At 39.3% G+C, this 17,194-nt stretch overlaps 1 protein-coding gene across 7 annotated transcripts in view; it reads left to right on the top strand.

The window, feature by feature from the left end:
- The window catches only part of SPATS2L (spermatogenesis associated serine rich 2 like), a 165,885-nt gene that overhangs the window by 8,693 nt on the left and 139,998 nt on the right, over nt 1–17,194 (top strand). For 5 of the 7 annotated variants that reach the window (XM_060622872.2, XM_060622871.2, XM_060622877.2 and 2 more), the window contains exon 2: nt 13,957–14,006. The exons of the other annotated variants lie outside the window; for them this stretch is intronic. Coding sequence is in view for 2 of the 5 variants with exons in the window: in XM_060622876.2 (XP_060478859.1) it covers nt 13,957–14,006 (50 nt within the window). In the remaining 3 variants the exon portion in view is untranslated. The remainder of the gene's footprint in view (nt 1–13,956; nt 14,007–17,194) is intronic. 7 annotated transcript variants of the gene reach the window in all.

Raw genomic sequence — 17,194 nt, 5'->3', positions numbered from 1 at the left:
ATCCATTCCCCACATTGCTGCCTTTCTAAAAGGCAGATTTGGTCACGACTCTCTGCTGCTTAAAATCCTTCAGCAGAGTCGGGGAAGCAGTCTCCAGGATAAAATCTAAGCTTCCTAGCATGGCACAAAAGCTCCTTTGTGATCTGGGCTCTCCCTTCGTGTGTGTATCAAAGTCTTCTCTAACGATCCTGGTCCCTGCCCCTGCCCATGGCATCCTTACTAGAGGAAACGAGTTGTTACAGGAAAGAAATGAGAGGAAAGATGGGAACAGAGAAGAGATTATAGAACTATGCTAGCCAGTACTGTAGCCACTAGCTGCATGTGGCTGTGGAGCACTTGAAATAATGTGAGATGTTTTGTAGAGTAAAATACACCACAGTTCAAAGACTGTATATGAGAAAAAGATGTAAAGTATCTCATTAAAAGATTTAAATATTGGTTACTTAATGAAACAGTAATATTTTGGATATAGTAGTTTAAATAAAATATATTATTAAAATTAACTTCACATATTTATCTTTACCTTTTTTTTAACATGGCTACTAGAAACGTTTAAATTGCCTGTGTGGCTCTTATTATAGTTCTGTTGGACAGCATTGTTACAGAACATCTCATTCCCAGGAGATACATCCTGTATGAGCCAAGCCCATGAGCTTGTTGAATGATTAAGTCAACCCTACAGATATAGAGAAGCAGCAATTGCTCAGTTTCTTAAATCCAGAGATACAAAGTGCTTTAGATAAGATTCGGAATCAAAGAAACAGATTGTGAAAGCTACAGCCAGGAGTCATGCATACAATGTGCACAGTGCTGAAATCATGATTAAAGCACATCTGTCTCCCTAGCCTACCCAGTCGCTGTCAGGAGTGAGAAGCAGGGATACTTGTGTAGTAGAGGGAAGATTTGAGATAAACTGTAGGAGCCGGGGAAGGGCAGGTCGAGTCACATTCCTGAGAAGCCTTCAGCTTGTGTGGCACCAGGTGGAGCACCGGGAGCCTTGCCCAGGTCTCTGAGATGCCCCATCCTGCCATTGATCCCTTCTGGTGGGCCAAGGCCCAGCTTCCCCACTGTCTAGCTCTGGAATTCTGAACAAACTAATGAACCAGTAGGTCTTGAGCCTTAACAATATGTGTCCTATAGAGTCATTGTGCATCAAACAAAGTGATGTGCCAAACAACTGTTGGTAAAGCACTTAAGATACTAACAGCAGCAGTCTGTGGATCAGTTGGCCCAAAAGGCTAAGGGCATGAGGGTGGTCAGAAAGACCCAGAAGATAATATACGGTGTCCTAGGAGATACACAAAGCTTTATGTCTTCACAGTGGAAAAGCCAACCAGTGATAGAAACCAGAGCTTATCGAGTTGGAGCAAGAGGGAGATACCTGGAGGTGGGGGGAAGAAACCATAACTATCATGATAAAGGTTCAGCAGGATCGGATTCCAGCGAAGTCTGATAGGCAGAGTGACTCAGTGCCTTCTCTCCTGGTCTTTTGCAGATTGTTCTGTTAAGCCCTTCATTTCAGGGGAGAATCCCTTTGAGCAGTTGTTTTTATTTGTGTCTACTTATTAGGCATTAGTCTACAAACGGAGAAAGTTTCATGTGCTAAAAAGAAAAGTTTGAAAGTCATATATGTACAGAAAAGGGCCTGAGAAAAATGGCGACCAAGTCGATGTGGTTATTGTTCCCCCATCTGCAGGGTGTGGGACCAGTGTAGGCTCTTTGCAGGAGGGTTGCCACTCCCTTGCGTATGTACCTTAGGGACTCTCCATGGGATCAGCCCTGCAGTTTGCCCAGGAAGCCAGAGCTCAGCCTCATTCTTGGGTACCACATTTTCACTTTGTGCCCCAGATTTCACTTTGTCTCCTTCATTCCCAAGTCCCTGCTTTTCGTTTTCATGTAGGAATCCCGAATTGCCTTAGGTAAGGGTCCCATCATGTACTTCCACGCTTTCTTAGGACAGTAGTCTTGCAGCTGAGCTACAAGCCTTAAAGGTAAGTCCCCTGCTGCTCCCTTCCAGGCTTCTTCAATACCGACACCTGCGAGCAATGGGCAGGAAACTCAGTTTGATAGATGTTTGAATAGCTTGCCTGGATACTGGCTGTTACCTGGTTCCAGACCCATGACACTGAGCACTGCTTATTAATGAGCTGCCCCACTGGCCTCTGGGTCCCATTTGTACCATATGTGCAACTTGGGAAGAGAAGAGGAAAGCAAAAATAGGGCGTTTTTCCTAAATTATGCTACGTCCACTTCTTTGTCTCCTATGGGAAGGCTGGTCTCGTGTGTAGATGAGAAAGGTAGCCTTCGTGGTGTGATTTCAGACTCTGTACTACTGGAAAGGGCAGTTCAGATATCAACAGCTTCTCTTTTCCTGCTCTCTAATACGTGAAAGCCTACATTATACAAACTCTACTCCCTTTCCTAAGATCAATATGGTTTATCGGAAAAAAGAGGACAAATTTGTCACTTGAAAGACTTGGTTTTCACTTATGTAATTGACTGTCTATATTATTTAAATTATTTAATCTTCCTGAATCTCCACTTTCTTATATATGAAGTGAAATTAATAATACCCGCTTGTTTTGTTATGACTAAATAAAACAAGATATAAAGTGCCCAGCAGCAGGGCCTAAAATGCAAACGCTAGGGAAGTGGTAACATAAACTTGTTAGATGTGTGTTCTTTAGGTTGAATCATTTTATAGACCCTTACCCAAAACTGATAAGGAAGAGAAGAAGCAATCTGGGTCAAGGGGCCCAGATTTCACCCATGCAAGGGTGACAAAGGACCATAAGGAAGTTGCCTTCATGGTTTGCTTAAGGCCAGTCCTACCTAATGGTTTGCATTTGTGAAAATATTCATCTGGGATTATGAGTACAGCATGAAGGCATGGAAAAAAGGCTTGTTTACATCATCTGCCAGGATAGCATAAGAATAAACAAAGCAAGTTTTTGAATCTCTGAATAGCCAGGTGCACTGCCATCAAAATAAACTTTTATTTCTATTCTTTGCTGATACATTACAAATAAAGGAAGTCACTAAAATACCCTGAAAAGGAAGATTCATATACAAATTAGACACTGGGGACAGATTTCACACTCATTTTGTTGGAGCCATTCTTTCCTTAACTGTGGATGTTTGGAAAGTTCTTTTGTTGTAGTCTTTGTTGCTTACAAGAAGGGAAGAAAAGCTTTAGTATACTAAGGAAAGAGTGGTTTTGATCGGAGGCAATATTGTTCTCAGTGTGGGCTGGTTGTAGTGATTTCTAATACATAGCTGAGAAAATGCATTTATTGAAGAGCCGTAAACAGCAGTGAAATACTCTGATCTGACATACTGCCACTTCTGATCGATGAATGTTATTATAGGAATGTGGGCAGTCCTGTAATTTTTAAGGGAACAGTAGATGTTATGCTGGCTATTGTGGCTGCTAACATCCTGATCTAGAAGGTCTTTGTCCCTTCTATTTACTTCCCCTGTGAGGTCTGAATAGTGGACTGAATTCAGTGCACGCATGGGTCTCCCAGTGACTTCCTCAGCTCTTGATGCAATTAACCCCCCCCCCCCCCACTGTAATACGATAGCCTCAGTATAGTGTCATGTGAAAACTGTAAACTCTCAAGGAGAAAATGCAAATCAATTGCTCCCAAAATTAAAAATAAAAGCATTAAAAATATTATTTAGTGCTGGTTTGTGGCATTGAATATATAAAGTCGCTTATTGTTTTGATAGTCCCAGAGCAAGAACTGTTTCAGCTGCGATGGATGATATCAACTAAGGTTGCCATGACAACATTAATTTATAATTTCCAAACTTTGGTCGAATTTCACCTTCTGGACTCTTCCAGATTGCATTTAAATTTATAGTTATTTCTCATTTATTAAGGCAGGCATTTTTAGGTATTGCATCCATAAAGCCCTAGGACTATCTTCATGAAAGTTACTAATGTGAAATTAGAAGCGTAGAATGCACATTGGAAGGGGATAGAGGGTGCTATGGTTTAATGTACCCCCACAAATGCAGTGTTCCTTTCCGTGGTATCCCAGTCAGCCAGCTGCCATTTGAACACTGCCAGGAGCGAGAACTTCACAATTTTGCTATGCTGAGGAATTTTGACAGTCATCACAATGCTTCTAGATCTGAAGCGCCTTTAGATTTGGACCTAGTCTCATGTGTGGTTGGACCAGTACTCATTATGAAGCACAGGCAGACAAAAATGTTGAAATCTGCTTCCCTGCAGCTTCCCCATTTGTCTTTTGTCACCCTTTGGAGTGCCACAGAATAGACACCTTCTGTGTGGTAGCTCTTCAAATATTTGACCGTAGCTATTGGACCTCCTACTCAGAGTCTTCTCTTTTCAGGCATACGTGGTCCCAGCTCTCTGAACTGAAATCTCCCATCCTGTTAACACTCCTCTGGTCGCCCACTGCTCTGCCCATGCTGTTTTAAAAGCGAGGATCTTCGACTCCACTCCCTCCTCCTGAGTTCTCTGAGCAGTAGGAAACTCCCTTGTTCAGGGCACCCTTCTTTTATTAATCTAGTCAAATATTGTATTGGCCTCCGTTTTAAACCTGGGCCAGCACATTGTTGGTTTGTCACTAAAGTCAAATAAAATTTCCAAGTCTTTTCTTAAACAACTACTACAAAGCCAAGTCTCCCTTACTCTGTGCTTGTGCAGTTAATCGTGTGAACCTGTGTAGATGATTTTACATTTATCCTTGTTACATATTGTCTCTTTTGGTCAAATCATTTTTCTTCTCTAGCAAGACATTTTTGACTTCTAATTTTTAAATTCAATTTATTAGTGATACTTCTTTCACTTATTATTTATTACACATTTGAGAATTGTACTTTCTCATTGATAAAATGTTGACCAGGACAGGCCAAAGATAGAGACCCGTGACTTTCTACAGGAGACTTGGCATCAGTATGTGAATTTTGTTAGTCTTGTCTTGTCTTTTCTTTTTTTTCTCTTTTTTCTTTTCTTACTAGTTTGATAATCTTTCACTTGTGTTTCCTTTCTTCTCCCCAGGCTGTCTAAGAGGATAGAGTCAGGAAATATTCAGTCAAATGCCTAAGTAATGCTATCATTGTTGATCTTCTTATTGCCAATCTTAGAACCTCCATTTTGAAGTGAAACAAGATTAGTTTGGGGTTACTTTTAGATGGCATTTTTCTTTTGAAAAATTTACTAAAATCATATCTAAATGACCTTATTTTAAATTTAATTTAAAAAGAACAATTTGGTAGAATAAATTCTTGTCTCATCTGCACATTCAATTCATATGAACTTGTTTGGTTCAAAGGAATTGCTTTTTCGTACATCATTCAGTTCTCTTTATAGAATCATTGCTCTGAAAATGTACCAGTGGTGTGACAGGAAATCACTCCTTATGTGTCAGTTCAACACATCATTATATTCACACCTTCTGGGGTAGACAGTAATCAGGCTGAGGCATGTCCAAACAGTGTGCTGGTGTCTACGTAAATGGCTCCATGACAGTGTCACTTAACATGACCATGACAGGGAATGCACTAACGGCATCATGTCACTAATGGATGTGTTTTCACTAAGTGGAAAATTCTGTATTACTTGAAAAGATTTTTCCCCCTCACACAAGCTCTTTCAGTTTTTATATTAATATTGAATGTCTGTCAAATACACATACGGTGTTTCCCATACTACATTTGGTTGTATTCATATTCAAAATAGTTTTTCTTTTTAAGAGAGAGGGAGTGTGTGCATGCTCTCATGCATGCAGTGGGGGGAGGGGCAAAGAGAGAGGGAGAGAGAGAACCCTCAGCAGGGTCCACGCCTAATGCAGAGCCAGACCTGGGGCTCCATCATGCAACTGTGAGATTATGACCTGAGCCAAAGTCAAGAGTCGGATGCTTGACCAGCTAAGCCACCCAGGTGCCCCTCAAAATAGTTTTTTACATGCTCTTTACCTTGGACTCAGTGGAAAGAAAAAAAAAATTGAAGGAATACTAGCACTGAATCTATAAGTCAAATCTGGAAGTCTATGGCTTCATAAAAATACTTGTATTTATGTAATACTTCACATTTTACAAAGTACTCTCACACATTTTCTTCTTTGAAATTTTTTTTCTGATTATAAAAACAATTCATACTCCTTGATTTTGGAAAAGATACTAAAATGGATAAAAATAATTAAAAGTCAGCTAAAATTTCACCACTCAGAGATTGTCATTGCTAGCATCTGGTGTGTTTTCCTTCCAGATATGCATGTGTGTGTGGATCTGAGTATTCATGCATGCATACATTTGTGTGTGTGTGTGTGTGTGTGTGTGTGTGTGTGTGTGTTTAAACTAGTCTCCTGGTGGAGCTAGGAAGTTTGTATTGAAGAATCAGTGTGACATAGTAGTTAAAAATGCTTCGGAATCAGACAGTTTGAGATTCCAGTACTGGCCATGCTACTTTATATAGTGACTATAAGTTGCCCAAACTATCAAAATTGTAGTCTCTCTTTCTATAAAATGGGGATGATAATAATAGTATGCATCTAGTTGGTTTATTGTAAGAATTAATAAGGTAATACATGTAAAGTACATAGCATGGTATGTGGCTCATAGTCAATGCTCAGTAAATGTGAGCTGTTATCATTATACAGACCTTCTTGTCTGTTTTCCTCACTTAAATTCTAGGAGAGCAGTTTCCCTTGTCATAAAATATTATTGGAAAAATATTTAGAATAACTGCATACATTTCAATATATGAATATGCCTTAATGTGGTCATTTCCCTATGCTTAGACCATTTCAGTTCTTTGCTATCATAGGCGCACCAGCATTAATATCCTTTACGTTATTTTTTTGTGCATAGACAACAGATTCAAAATGAATCACTAATCACATTTTACAGGGAGGTGGGGAAAAAATGAACAGTTCCTTCGTATATACTAAAATACCAGGTTGTATGCTAGGTTTTTTTATAGCAAAATTCTTGTCTGCCTCTTCCACAGCCCCTTTGAGGCAAATCTGTTATCCCCATTTTTCGGATGAGAAAGCTGTGAGGGGAGATAAGTAGTTTGCCCAAGGTCACAAAGACAGTGGTAGTAGAGATGGTATTTGAAGCCAGCTGTCTGATTTCAAAGCTTAAGCTTTTCCATTCTGGCATGCAGTTCATGCCTATCCTTTTAAGGCTGGCGGAATGAATAGTTACCATTGTGCTTTTTACAAACTGTCGCTTTGTACCACGTAAAAGATAGGACACTTGGCTGGAACTCTTGGCTTACTCAATATAGTACCTCTTGTGTGCGTATGTTCTTATATGTTTTGGAATCAAACCTCATTAAAATAAGGTGTTAACTAAAGGAAATAAGACACTGATATGATTGATGAAAGCAAACCTCAGGGAAGAAGACATTTATTTGGTCAATAATACAAAAGTCGTCCGTGTTTTAGTTGTATGGACTGGGCCAGAATTACTTCTCTCCCCAGGAAGCAGGGTATTTCACACAAATCCACGTAGGAATTAACTGATAATAATAGCCGAAGTAAATTGATGGTGTCAAAAGGAATTGTAAGTTTCATTACTTGTATATTAAGGGTTGAAAGGAAAAATCTTTAGCTTTAGCTGTAAGATGATACATCAGGAAAGAGCTATAATATTTGCTAAAGGTATAAGTATAGGTACAGGGGAGACATAGAATATACTGGGATAAACCCCCACAGAATTATTTGGTGAACTGACAAGTTGTCTTTAAAAAGTCAACCATTCGGAACATTTATCTTGGCAGCTCTCAAATCTGACTTACAGCATGTAGTGTGGCAGTCAATTTTGTAGGAAAAATGCATAATTAATATGAAGATCAAGGTGTAGATATTGCCAGTCAGTACCTAACACAGTTTCTTAGAACAAAGGAACAATTGAAGTTGTCTTTTAATAGGGTAATCCTGGTTTGTCATTTTGTAGGTTTCAGTTCTTAGTAAAAATGAACAAAAAAAAAAATCCTAGTAGTAAAATTTCACATTGAAGAGGTACTTTGTTGCAGAGTTTATAACCAACTATTGTCTAGTCAAGGAAGCTATCTTTGGTTTTGAGCTCTTGAATTTTTATAGCCTTTGAGCTTACACATTCTTACCTTAGAATTGTCCCAGTTTCCCCTAAAGTCATTTTAGTTCTTGCAAGGGATAAACAATGTTGCCCATAGCCCAATAACTAAAAAAAGTTTGAATCTTGACAGAACATGACTACCAATTTGACCTGATGAGAGTATATCCCCCATGGTGGTATCTTAGCTGGGGCGGCCCAACAAGTTAAATCTGGGCCCTGTGTACAGCTAGTGAGGTTTTAACTGTGAACAGAGAATTGGATATGAATCTGCAGATTGGAGTCAAGAGGTGGCTTCATTGCATAGTAGCTGTCTAATCCTGGGCACAGTGCTTTACTGTCTCTGATGCTTGACTCCTTGGGCTCTAAAACAGAGATGATGACTGTTGCACAGGCAAAGGGCATATGGAGGATTAGATGTATTGAGCAAACCATTTGGTTAACTCAAAAACGCTTTTATGATGAGTTTCCAAGTTATTAATTAATGGCCACAGGTCATCCCTCTCAAAGAGAAGCTGATTTACCTTTTAAAATGTTTTCAAATGGGTGCGCCTGGGTGGCTCAGTCGGTTAAGCATCTGACTTTGGCTCAGGTCATGATCTCACGGTTTGTGGGTTTGAGTCCCACTGTCAGGCTCTGTGCTGACAGCTCAGAGCCTGGAACCTGCTTCATATTCTGTGTCTCCCTCTTTCTCTGCCCCTCCCCTGCTCATCCTCTGTTTCTCTCTCTCAAAAATAAGTAAACATTTAAAAAATAATAAAAAATAAAACAGTAAGATTTTGGGGCACCTGGGTGGCTTAGTCGGTTAAGTGTCCGACTTTGGCTCAGGTCATGATCTATGGTTCGTGGGTTCAAGCCCTGCATCAGGCTCTGTGCTGACAGCCAACTGAGCCACCCAGGTGCCCCACAAAACTTTTATATTTGATGCATTATTGTAGCTTTTAATAAAAAAGACTCAAAGGAAAAAACTATCAGGTGGTAAAACATATTCCAAATAGATTGCTTTATAAAAAATTATAGGAAACTCTTTGATTATTAAAGTAATCATTGTTGCTGGAGGTGAAAAGAAAAGAGAACAAGAAATTAAGAATTTAGACACTGGATAGTGTCTATGCAAGCTTTTCAGTAGTCCCTCTTGGTTTTCCCCCCAGCCTTGGTTATGTCCTCGTTAAAGGCACAGAAACTGCTTCTGAGTCTGGCTGTAAGAAAGTAACTCCCAATTCTGGAGCTGTGCTAACTCCCTTTCCCTGGGCTGCTGTGGGCCGACCTCTCTGCCTTTATTGCCTCCCAGTCATGGTGGTCCTTTCTCAGTCCTTTAGAAGGACAGAATTTGATCAGTAGCTGCCCTAGAGCGGAACGTCTGTAGGACTTTTATGAAGGTGTTTCAGGTAATTAATGATTGAAATGTCTCTGTGGCATTCCCCAGCGATGGGAGTGTGTGAGCTGGGTGCTGGACATTTTAGACAAGTCTCATGACCATTTAGCAATAGGGAGCCAACCGAAGGTCCACAGATGCCTGGACACCTTGAACATGCTAGCTGGCAATGGCTCAGCCTGCTTGCTGTACTCATTTTGAAGCAATTTCTAAAATCTATTTCTCAGGGCTCCTGGGTGGCCCAGTCAGTTCAGTGTCCGACTTCAGCTCAGGTCATGATCTCACAGTTCGTGTGTTCTAGCCCCACGTGGGGGTCTGTGCTGACAGCTCAGAGCCTGGAGCCTGCTTCGGATTCTCCCTCTCTCTCTGTCCCTCTCTCTCTCTGCCCCTCCCCCAGTCTTGCTCTCTTTTTCTCTCTCTCTTTCTCAAAAATAAACATTAAAGAAATTTAAATTTATTTCTCTTACACTGGGGATTATTTCGAATTTTCCTCATTTGCTTTGGTACCACATTTTATTCAGCTCATTTCTTCATCAGCTTTTTTTTTGAGTGTCTACTCAGTACTAGGCACTGTGAGAGGGAATAAGAAGTAATCAGAGAGTGAAAAGGAGAGAACATTATATAGCTTTGGTGGAAAGCAAGATATGCCTCCAGAGTTGGGAAAAGGGAGAAGTTAAATACATAATGATTTTCTTTTCTTTTTTTTTTTTTTGCTGTATTTTCTACAATAAATTATACTACATAAAAATCAATACCAATATTCATTTATGTAGCAAACCCCACTGTAATGAAAATTCATGTTGTCTGTGACTGGGGCAAGCATCATTAGAACACAGTTCCAATACAGTGGAAGACTTTGGACAGTCCCTTGGAGGGAGGTGAAATGGTACTTGACCTATATATCAAGCTGTTCATGGATTTGATATTTTTCATTTCCACGTGTCAACAAATACCTGACTTGATATTAAAGCCAGTTAAATCAATATTTCTTCCTGTAGTCAAGGTACGGCAACATATATCCAAAGGCAACATATCCCCAACAGCCATATTTTGTTGAGTATATATATTTTGTCATAAACCTAACTGATTGAACTACCTTCAGCTGAATAGGATGAAAATATCAACATAGCTAGCATTAAAAAAAAAGCCATAAAAAATATCTTGTCCCTCACCCCTCATTTAAGCAGTCCCATACTTTATTTTGCTCACTTTACTCATAAGGAATGACAAAATGGAAAAGATCTTGATTGTGATAGCTGTGGTTTCTCTGTGCTCCATTGGGTCCGCCTTAACCCTTCTCTCAACTCCCACCCCAACCAGAGGATTTCTGAACATAGCATAGTGGCGTGTGCAAGTGAACCCAAGAGTTTTAGATTGTAAGACCCTAATAACTGTGATAGAAAGGAGGGTAGGATGTAAACCCGTTCCTACTTTTCTTCTGAACGTTTAACTATCAGAAGATTTCTGAAAATTACCTGTTAAAAACTCTCAATGTTTCTATAAACAAATGGCTGAAATACAATTTATAAACACCAACAATTTATTTACTGTTATCAGGAAGGCCTTTCTTCCTTGTGTGCTCTGGATGGAAGAGTGATTATCATTCACTGGGCTCCTACTCTGTGCTAAGCAATTACAATATATCTCACCTTTAGTAGGCAACATGGTACTTCAAGGCATGTGTTATTATTTCCATTTTATGTACAAACTTGGTCTGCTGAGTAGCTCATCTGAGGGCACCAAACTAAAAAGGGATTTGAACCCAAGTTTGTGTGATCCCAAAGCCTTTTCACTTTTCATATCAGGCAATTTTCCATAATATATCATGAACTTGAAAAAACTTTTTTTTTTCCAAAATGTTCAAGTAGCACACGCTCATTATAGGAAGTTTGGAAAGTAGAGGGATTATAAAGAAAAAGGGAAAAAAAACACCATAATTCTTCACTCAGGAGTAATCACTACTAAATTTCTAATTTTTTTCTTTCCAAGCTTAAGAAAGCTATAATTTATATATCCAAGAGAGTATTGTTCCTCAGAGTTGTCATCTTTGACATTTATGCATGTACTCCAACAATGTTGTCATTGCTTAAAACATTTTTGGAATCTCTTTCAGGGCCAATTTAGGAACCAAATTCTCTGTAGAATGCCATGGACAGGTTACTTTACCTGAAAACCTATCAAAATGATACATTTTTTATATGTTATCTCATTTTTTTGCCACCTAAAATTATATGCTGAAAATATTTAACCATCCTGCAAAGCATACCATCATAGCTTTTTTTTTTTTAAGAACCACAAACATCTTGGGGCTCCTGGGTGGCTCAGTCATTTGAGTGTCTGACTCTTAATTTCAGCTCAGGTCATGATCTCACGGTCATGGGATCAAGCCCTGCATCGGGCTCCACACTGAGCGTGGAAACTGCTTAAGATTCTTTTGCTCTCTCCCTCTGCCCCTCTCCCCTGCCCATGCTCACTCTCTCTCTCTAAATAATAATAATAATAATAATAATAATAATAATAATAATGGAACCGTAAACATCTTGTGTTGACTTCTGTTGTGGTGGGAGGTAGAATTTACCAAAATGCTACTTAAAGGTTGATGGACATTTTGAAGTATGTTTAAAAGTCTTTGCTAAAATTATATCTGTAAATATTTAATAGCTCATTTGACAACTCATATTATTCATTAAATTGTCTCCACAGCAGTGTTTACCTTTTTTAGTTCATAAATAAAGTCAGAAATTGTTTTTATCAAAAGTTTGAAAAGCACATTTTAAAATCAGTTTCTTTTCAATAGAAGTTTTATACTCATGGAATTATTCCCCTCTGAGGAGTTTCTGTGAAAGCAAACATAGTTAAGTGTGATGAACTTATCTTTAAATAAAGTCAGTAGCACCTTGTGTCAAAATAAATGCTTCTTGAAGAAGCAGTCACATGTGCAAACATACATGGTATGCACACACATACATAAAAAAAAAGATTGCTATCAAAGTGGCCATTAGTATACATTAATAAAGTCAAGAAAGTCAAGTAAAGTATCAACAGTTTTCATCTCTTTGGTTTATTGCATACAGCACTTACTTTTAGAAAACAAACCTAACCGTCAGCCCCATTTCACTGGTCTAGTTTCTGCCTTATTTTTCGTAGAGATTCTTATCTTCCCCATCATACTTAGCATGGCACCCTCTTGCCCAGTGTGGGACCCTGGATTTTGGATTGATGCAAAATTCATTGGAGCCACTCCCAAGGTTCACATTGGGAAGAATGGGCATGTGCTGCTGTCCTCAGGGCTGCAATCTTCCCTGAGATTTCCATGATAGGACTGGATCATGCTCACAGAGCTAATTACAAAATGTTAAGCCAAGCCTTGTGTTAATATCCTGAGCACTGTTCACAGTGCCTGGCATTGTGTTCAGTCAATGTTTGTTGGATGAATGAAGGGTTATAATGTATTCTCTCAAAAATGGACTGTTGGGAGAAAATAAGTCAAATTGAAGGAGAGAATAGAATTGTAAATTAGAATCTCTGTAAGATTAGAATCTCTTAATTGTAAATTAAGAACCTCTGGGCTAAGAACTCTGGGCTAAGAATCTCTGGGCTAAGAACTCATTTAAAGATGAAACCCAGTGAGGTCAGCTGACTTGGGGAAGGCCACCAAGAAAGCTAGTGCCAGAGCCAGACACGGCATCCAGTGTCCTGACACCACCCTCTCCTGTCCTTTCTATGCTTCCTTCTTGTTGTCATTCCCCATTTGCTTCGTGAAGGTTTATCTGACTGCAGGGTCAATGACCAGAGCCCTTGAAGTCCCACATGGTACTTAACAGAGCATCAGGTACACAGGGATTTTCAGGGAACATTTGAAGAGATTGTTGACTTAGTGAGTGATTGGTTGGTTGACTTATGACCCTGGCACCTATCTCTGTGCCTAAGTGGTTACTAGCTAAATGGTGAGCTCCCTGGGGTCGGAGAGGAGAATATTATAACAGCAATAATAACAATAGATAACATTTACTTGTAATAAATTAGGCAGAATATCACTATCCAGCTTCAGAGGCCAGATGGTCCTATGTCCCCACCCCACCACTTGCCAGGGATACTTTTACAAAACATGATTTGACCTTTCAGTGCCTCACTTTCTACATCTGCAGAATGCCAGTGATAAGTGTTGAAGAGTTAGCTTATTTGAAGCCCTAGAGAAGTGGTAGGCACTGTCTAAACAAGCCTTAAATGTTAGCTCTTGTACTTGTTAAAATAGCACTGTTGTGTTTTGAATTCATGGTACGAATTACGGCAACTCTGTGAGGAGGGTACTGTTTTTATCTCATCTTACAGTTGAGTAAACTGAGACACAGAGAGGTTGCTCTCCCTAGTAGCTCTTAAGTCACAGGTAAGGACCAGTTCCATGTCTGCTTGACTCCACATCCTGTGCTTGGATGTGGATGTGATGGAAATGGGTGGTGTGGCTGCTAAATGTGAGATCTGACCTCCCAAATTTACTTTTTTCCTAGAGCATTCTGAAACGCAGGCTGCTTTCAGGAATATCTCTGTGGATAGTTGGGTAAGTAGAGATGTTCCTTCCCTTCTCCGTGTGCTCCTCCACTGCCCACCACCAGAGGCTTCTGCAGACTCCCAGAAGCCTCCTCACAGCCTTATCAGTCTCTCAGGATCTCAACACCGGTTCTTGTTTATAGATGTGTGGACTAAAGTCACTCATGATGGGGTGCGGGGGAGGGGAAGTGGACCCAAGGCACTCCTACCTCACCTGCATCCCCCTTCTCCACCTCCATTGGCATTTCTGTGGATCTCTTCAGAGTAGTTTCATGCATGTAAAATATTTCAACGCACCAAAGGGTATTTTATAGATGCCCTTGTGATGTAGAAAGGAACTATGGTTAAGAGTGGCGGGCTCTGGAGCTAGACTGCCTAGCTAGCCCTCCTTGCAGTGATCGCTATTTTTGCTGTTGTTGTTGTTGTTGAAGAAGAACTTGCTCCAGTGACTCTAGAAGTCTGACTTGCAATCTTCAGTGCTGACTCAGTGTTGAGTTGGGGTGAAAGGACACAGGCTTCTGAGCCAGACCACATGGCTTTGCATCCTGCTTCGGCTGCCTAGTGATGGTTATGTCTTTGTGTGTTACCTGCTTCTCTGAGTCTCAGTTTCCTCCTCTCTGAGATGGGGATAATTATATACATCTTGCAGAGTTGTTGGGATAGTTCTAGCTCATGTATGTAATGTGAGCTATATAAGATTGACACTTAATTAAATGGTAATTATTATGGTTATCAGTCACTGGTATTTTAATGGGTTCATGAAAAGTGTTTGCTGTACAGGAAGCATGTTGTTATTTTTGATTCATCATGCTTTACCTGAATTTTTATTTTCCCCCCAGCAGTCTTGCTCGTTTAAGTTAATTTGCTTAGCAAGCTGTTGTGAAAAGATCATCACTGGTCCAGACAACTGTCAAATGATTGTAGATTCTAAACTGAGGTAGTCCAAATGAATGAGGTCTTATTGCACCTGAATATTTCCATGAATGTTAATCTGAACTTGATTCTTTTTCTATAACCCTGAAATTTCAGTATTAAGGTGACTGTAACTTTTTGAAAAGAGCCATTAACATTGGTGGGAGTTGGTGGTTTTCCATGAGTGGAATAGAATACTTTTACTTCCTCATATTTGAAATCTGAATCACCATGGAAAACACTTTGTTTATAGTTGTTCAAAGAGAATTATTATGGAAACTATTGGCTCTCTCTCTCTCTCACTCTGTTGCGCACACATACGCACGCACACATGCTCACACATACACACACTGCTTAGTTTTTCTTTGGGTTAGGCAACTGAAGAGTTACTATGTAAATTCTGGCAGCCTTCTCCCTATCAGACTTGCAAGCAAGGGCACAATCAATTACTGTTTTCTTGGAACATACGAAATAATCAGAAACTCTGATTATTTTGCTGGAAGGCAACAAACAGCTTGATGGAAAGATATACCGATTGAAAACAATTCTGATCATATTTTTGTCAGGAGAATGAGATGCCTCCAGCTGTCTGTCACTAATCATATTAGAGGTAGAAAGCAGGAATGTTTCGGCCTGCAAAAGATTACTCTAATCGCATGTTGGGACACTACTTTTACTGGCTGCTTATCCCAGAACAGTGACATTGGACATTCATTCTGTAACTCGCCTCGCCAGTTGGTCGTAGTCTCAAACATATGTCACATGAGCACACTTAAGGAATTTTCTAATTACAGTTCACAGGCTTTTCTTTTATCTTTTTATGCTTGCTCTGCAGACATCAATGATTGAAATGATTTCTCCCTCAGTATAATCCTATTGCCAGCAGTTACAAAAGAGTAGGAAGATGGCAAATGAAGCCCACAATAACTGAAGAGGTGTCCGAATTCAATTAGGAAGAGGCTCTCCCATGTGGACACATAAGCCATATAAATCCATTTTAATTGTGAGCTTGTGGTACTTATCTGGTCGTGTTTATTTTGGATGCAAGTGCCAAAGCTGGATATAGACCAGAACTCCAGATCTTTGAGCTCTGATGACTAATTTGGGTATCCATTGAATCCCTTAATTCATTTCTTAATTACTTCTCCCAGAGTTAGAGTTGCTTGGTTACAGTCATTTTCACAAAATTTTCATAAATCAAAACAAGTGTACATAGATTTCCCCGCCCTCCTATTGGTTCACACATTTTGCTCTTGTCTTAGAGAACTACTCTTGGTGTTATCAAAATAATCACAAGGCCAACAGTGACAACAACAAAATGAATAAATGTGTTGCCAAGCAGCATAGTAGGGTCTGGACTGAGACACCGGGAGGCTTGGTTTGGATGACTAACTCAACTACTTACAGCCATGGACATTGGTCAGGTTACTTTCCTCTCTGTGTCTCAGCTTCCTTTTGTAATTGGGACCTATTACATAAGGTTATGTACCTATCTCATAGAGTTGTTTTGAGGATTAAAATAGCATTGTATATGAACTAATATGCAGAAAGTACCTGGTGCTACAGCAAATGTTAGTTACTGTGTTTATGATCAATAAGACAATGGGAGACTGATGAGCAGGACGATTTTGCTAGTGCCGCAATATTGTCATCTAAGCGTGCCCCGTTTATGCACTCAATTTGGAGATCATTCATGATAGTTATGAAACATTGGAGATTCTAAAGTTGGAATTCATCTCTTACTTGTATTTGTATTCCTCAGTTTGACTATAGAATTAATATTTTTGGCTTTTCATGTTTGATCAATATGAGTGTTAACTTGAACCCTTTTGGTGCAAAATTGCTTTAAAATTTGAATGAACTTTTTGTAGATATAATGTTTGCCCTCATTAAAGTGAAAAATGTGATTATAATATATTAAAAAATATATATATGAGGGGGGTGGGTATTGAGGGAATTGGCCTCAATAAATTCATTGGAAATTTTCAAACTATTTTTTAACAGAGTTAAATGTATTTAATATTGTGGTTCAAACCTAACGAATGTGCAGGAGTGAAAATCCAGGGAAAGATAAATCTAGTAATTTAATGAGCTTTCATCATGGCTACGGAAGAATTAGTTGATATTAAAATTGATTGCCAAGAGATGCACTAGAATTACCTTCCCTTAGGTGTATTTTGTTTTTGGGTTTTGTTTATAAGCTGCAGTAATCTCTATTTTCTTTTCTTTTTTTTTAAGTAGAAGTTTCAAAAAAATAAAATATAAGTTTCAGGTGTACAGTTTATA

The sequence above is a fragment of the Panthera onca genome, chromosome C1 (genome assembly GCF_046562875.1).
Source record: "Panthera onca isolate mPanOnc1 chromosome C1, mPanOnc1 haplotype 2, whole genome shotgun sequence".
In the NCBI taxonomy this organism is placed as follows: domain Eukaryota; kingdom Metazoa; phylum Chordata; class Mammalia; order Carnivora; family Felidae; genus Panthera; species Panthera onca.
The sequence above is the reverse complement of the archived record's forward strand: the minus strand, read 5'-3'. Positions and strand labels throughout refer to the sequence as shown.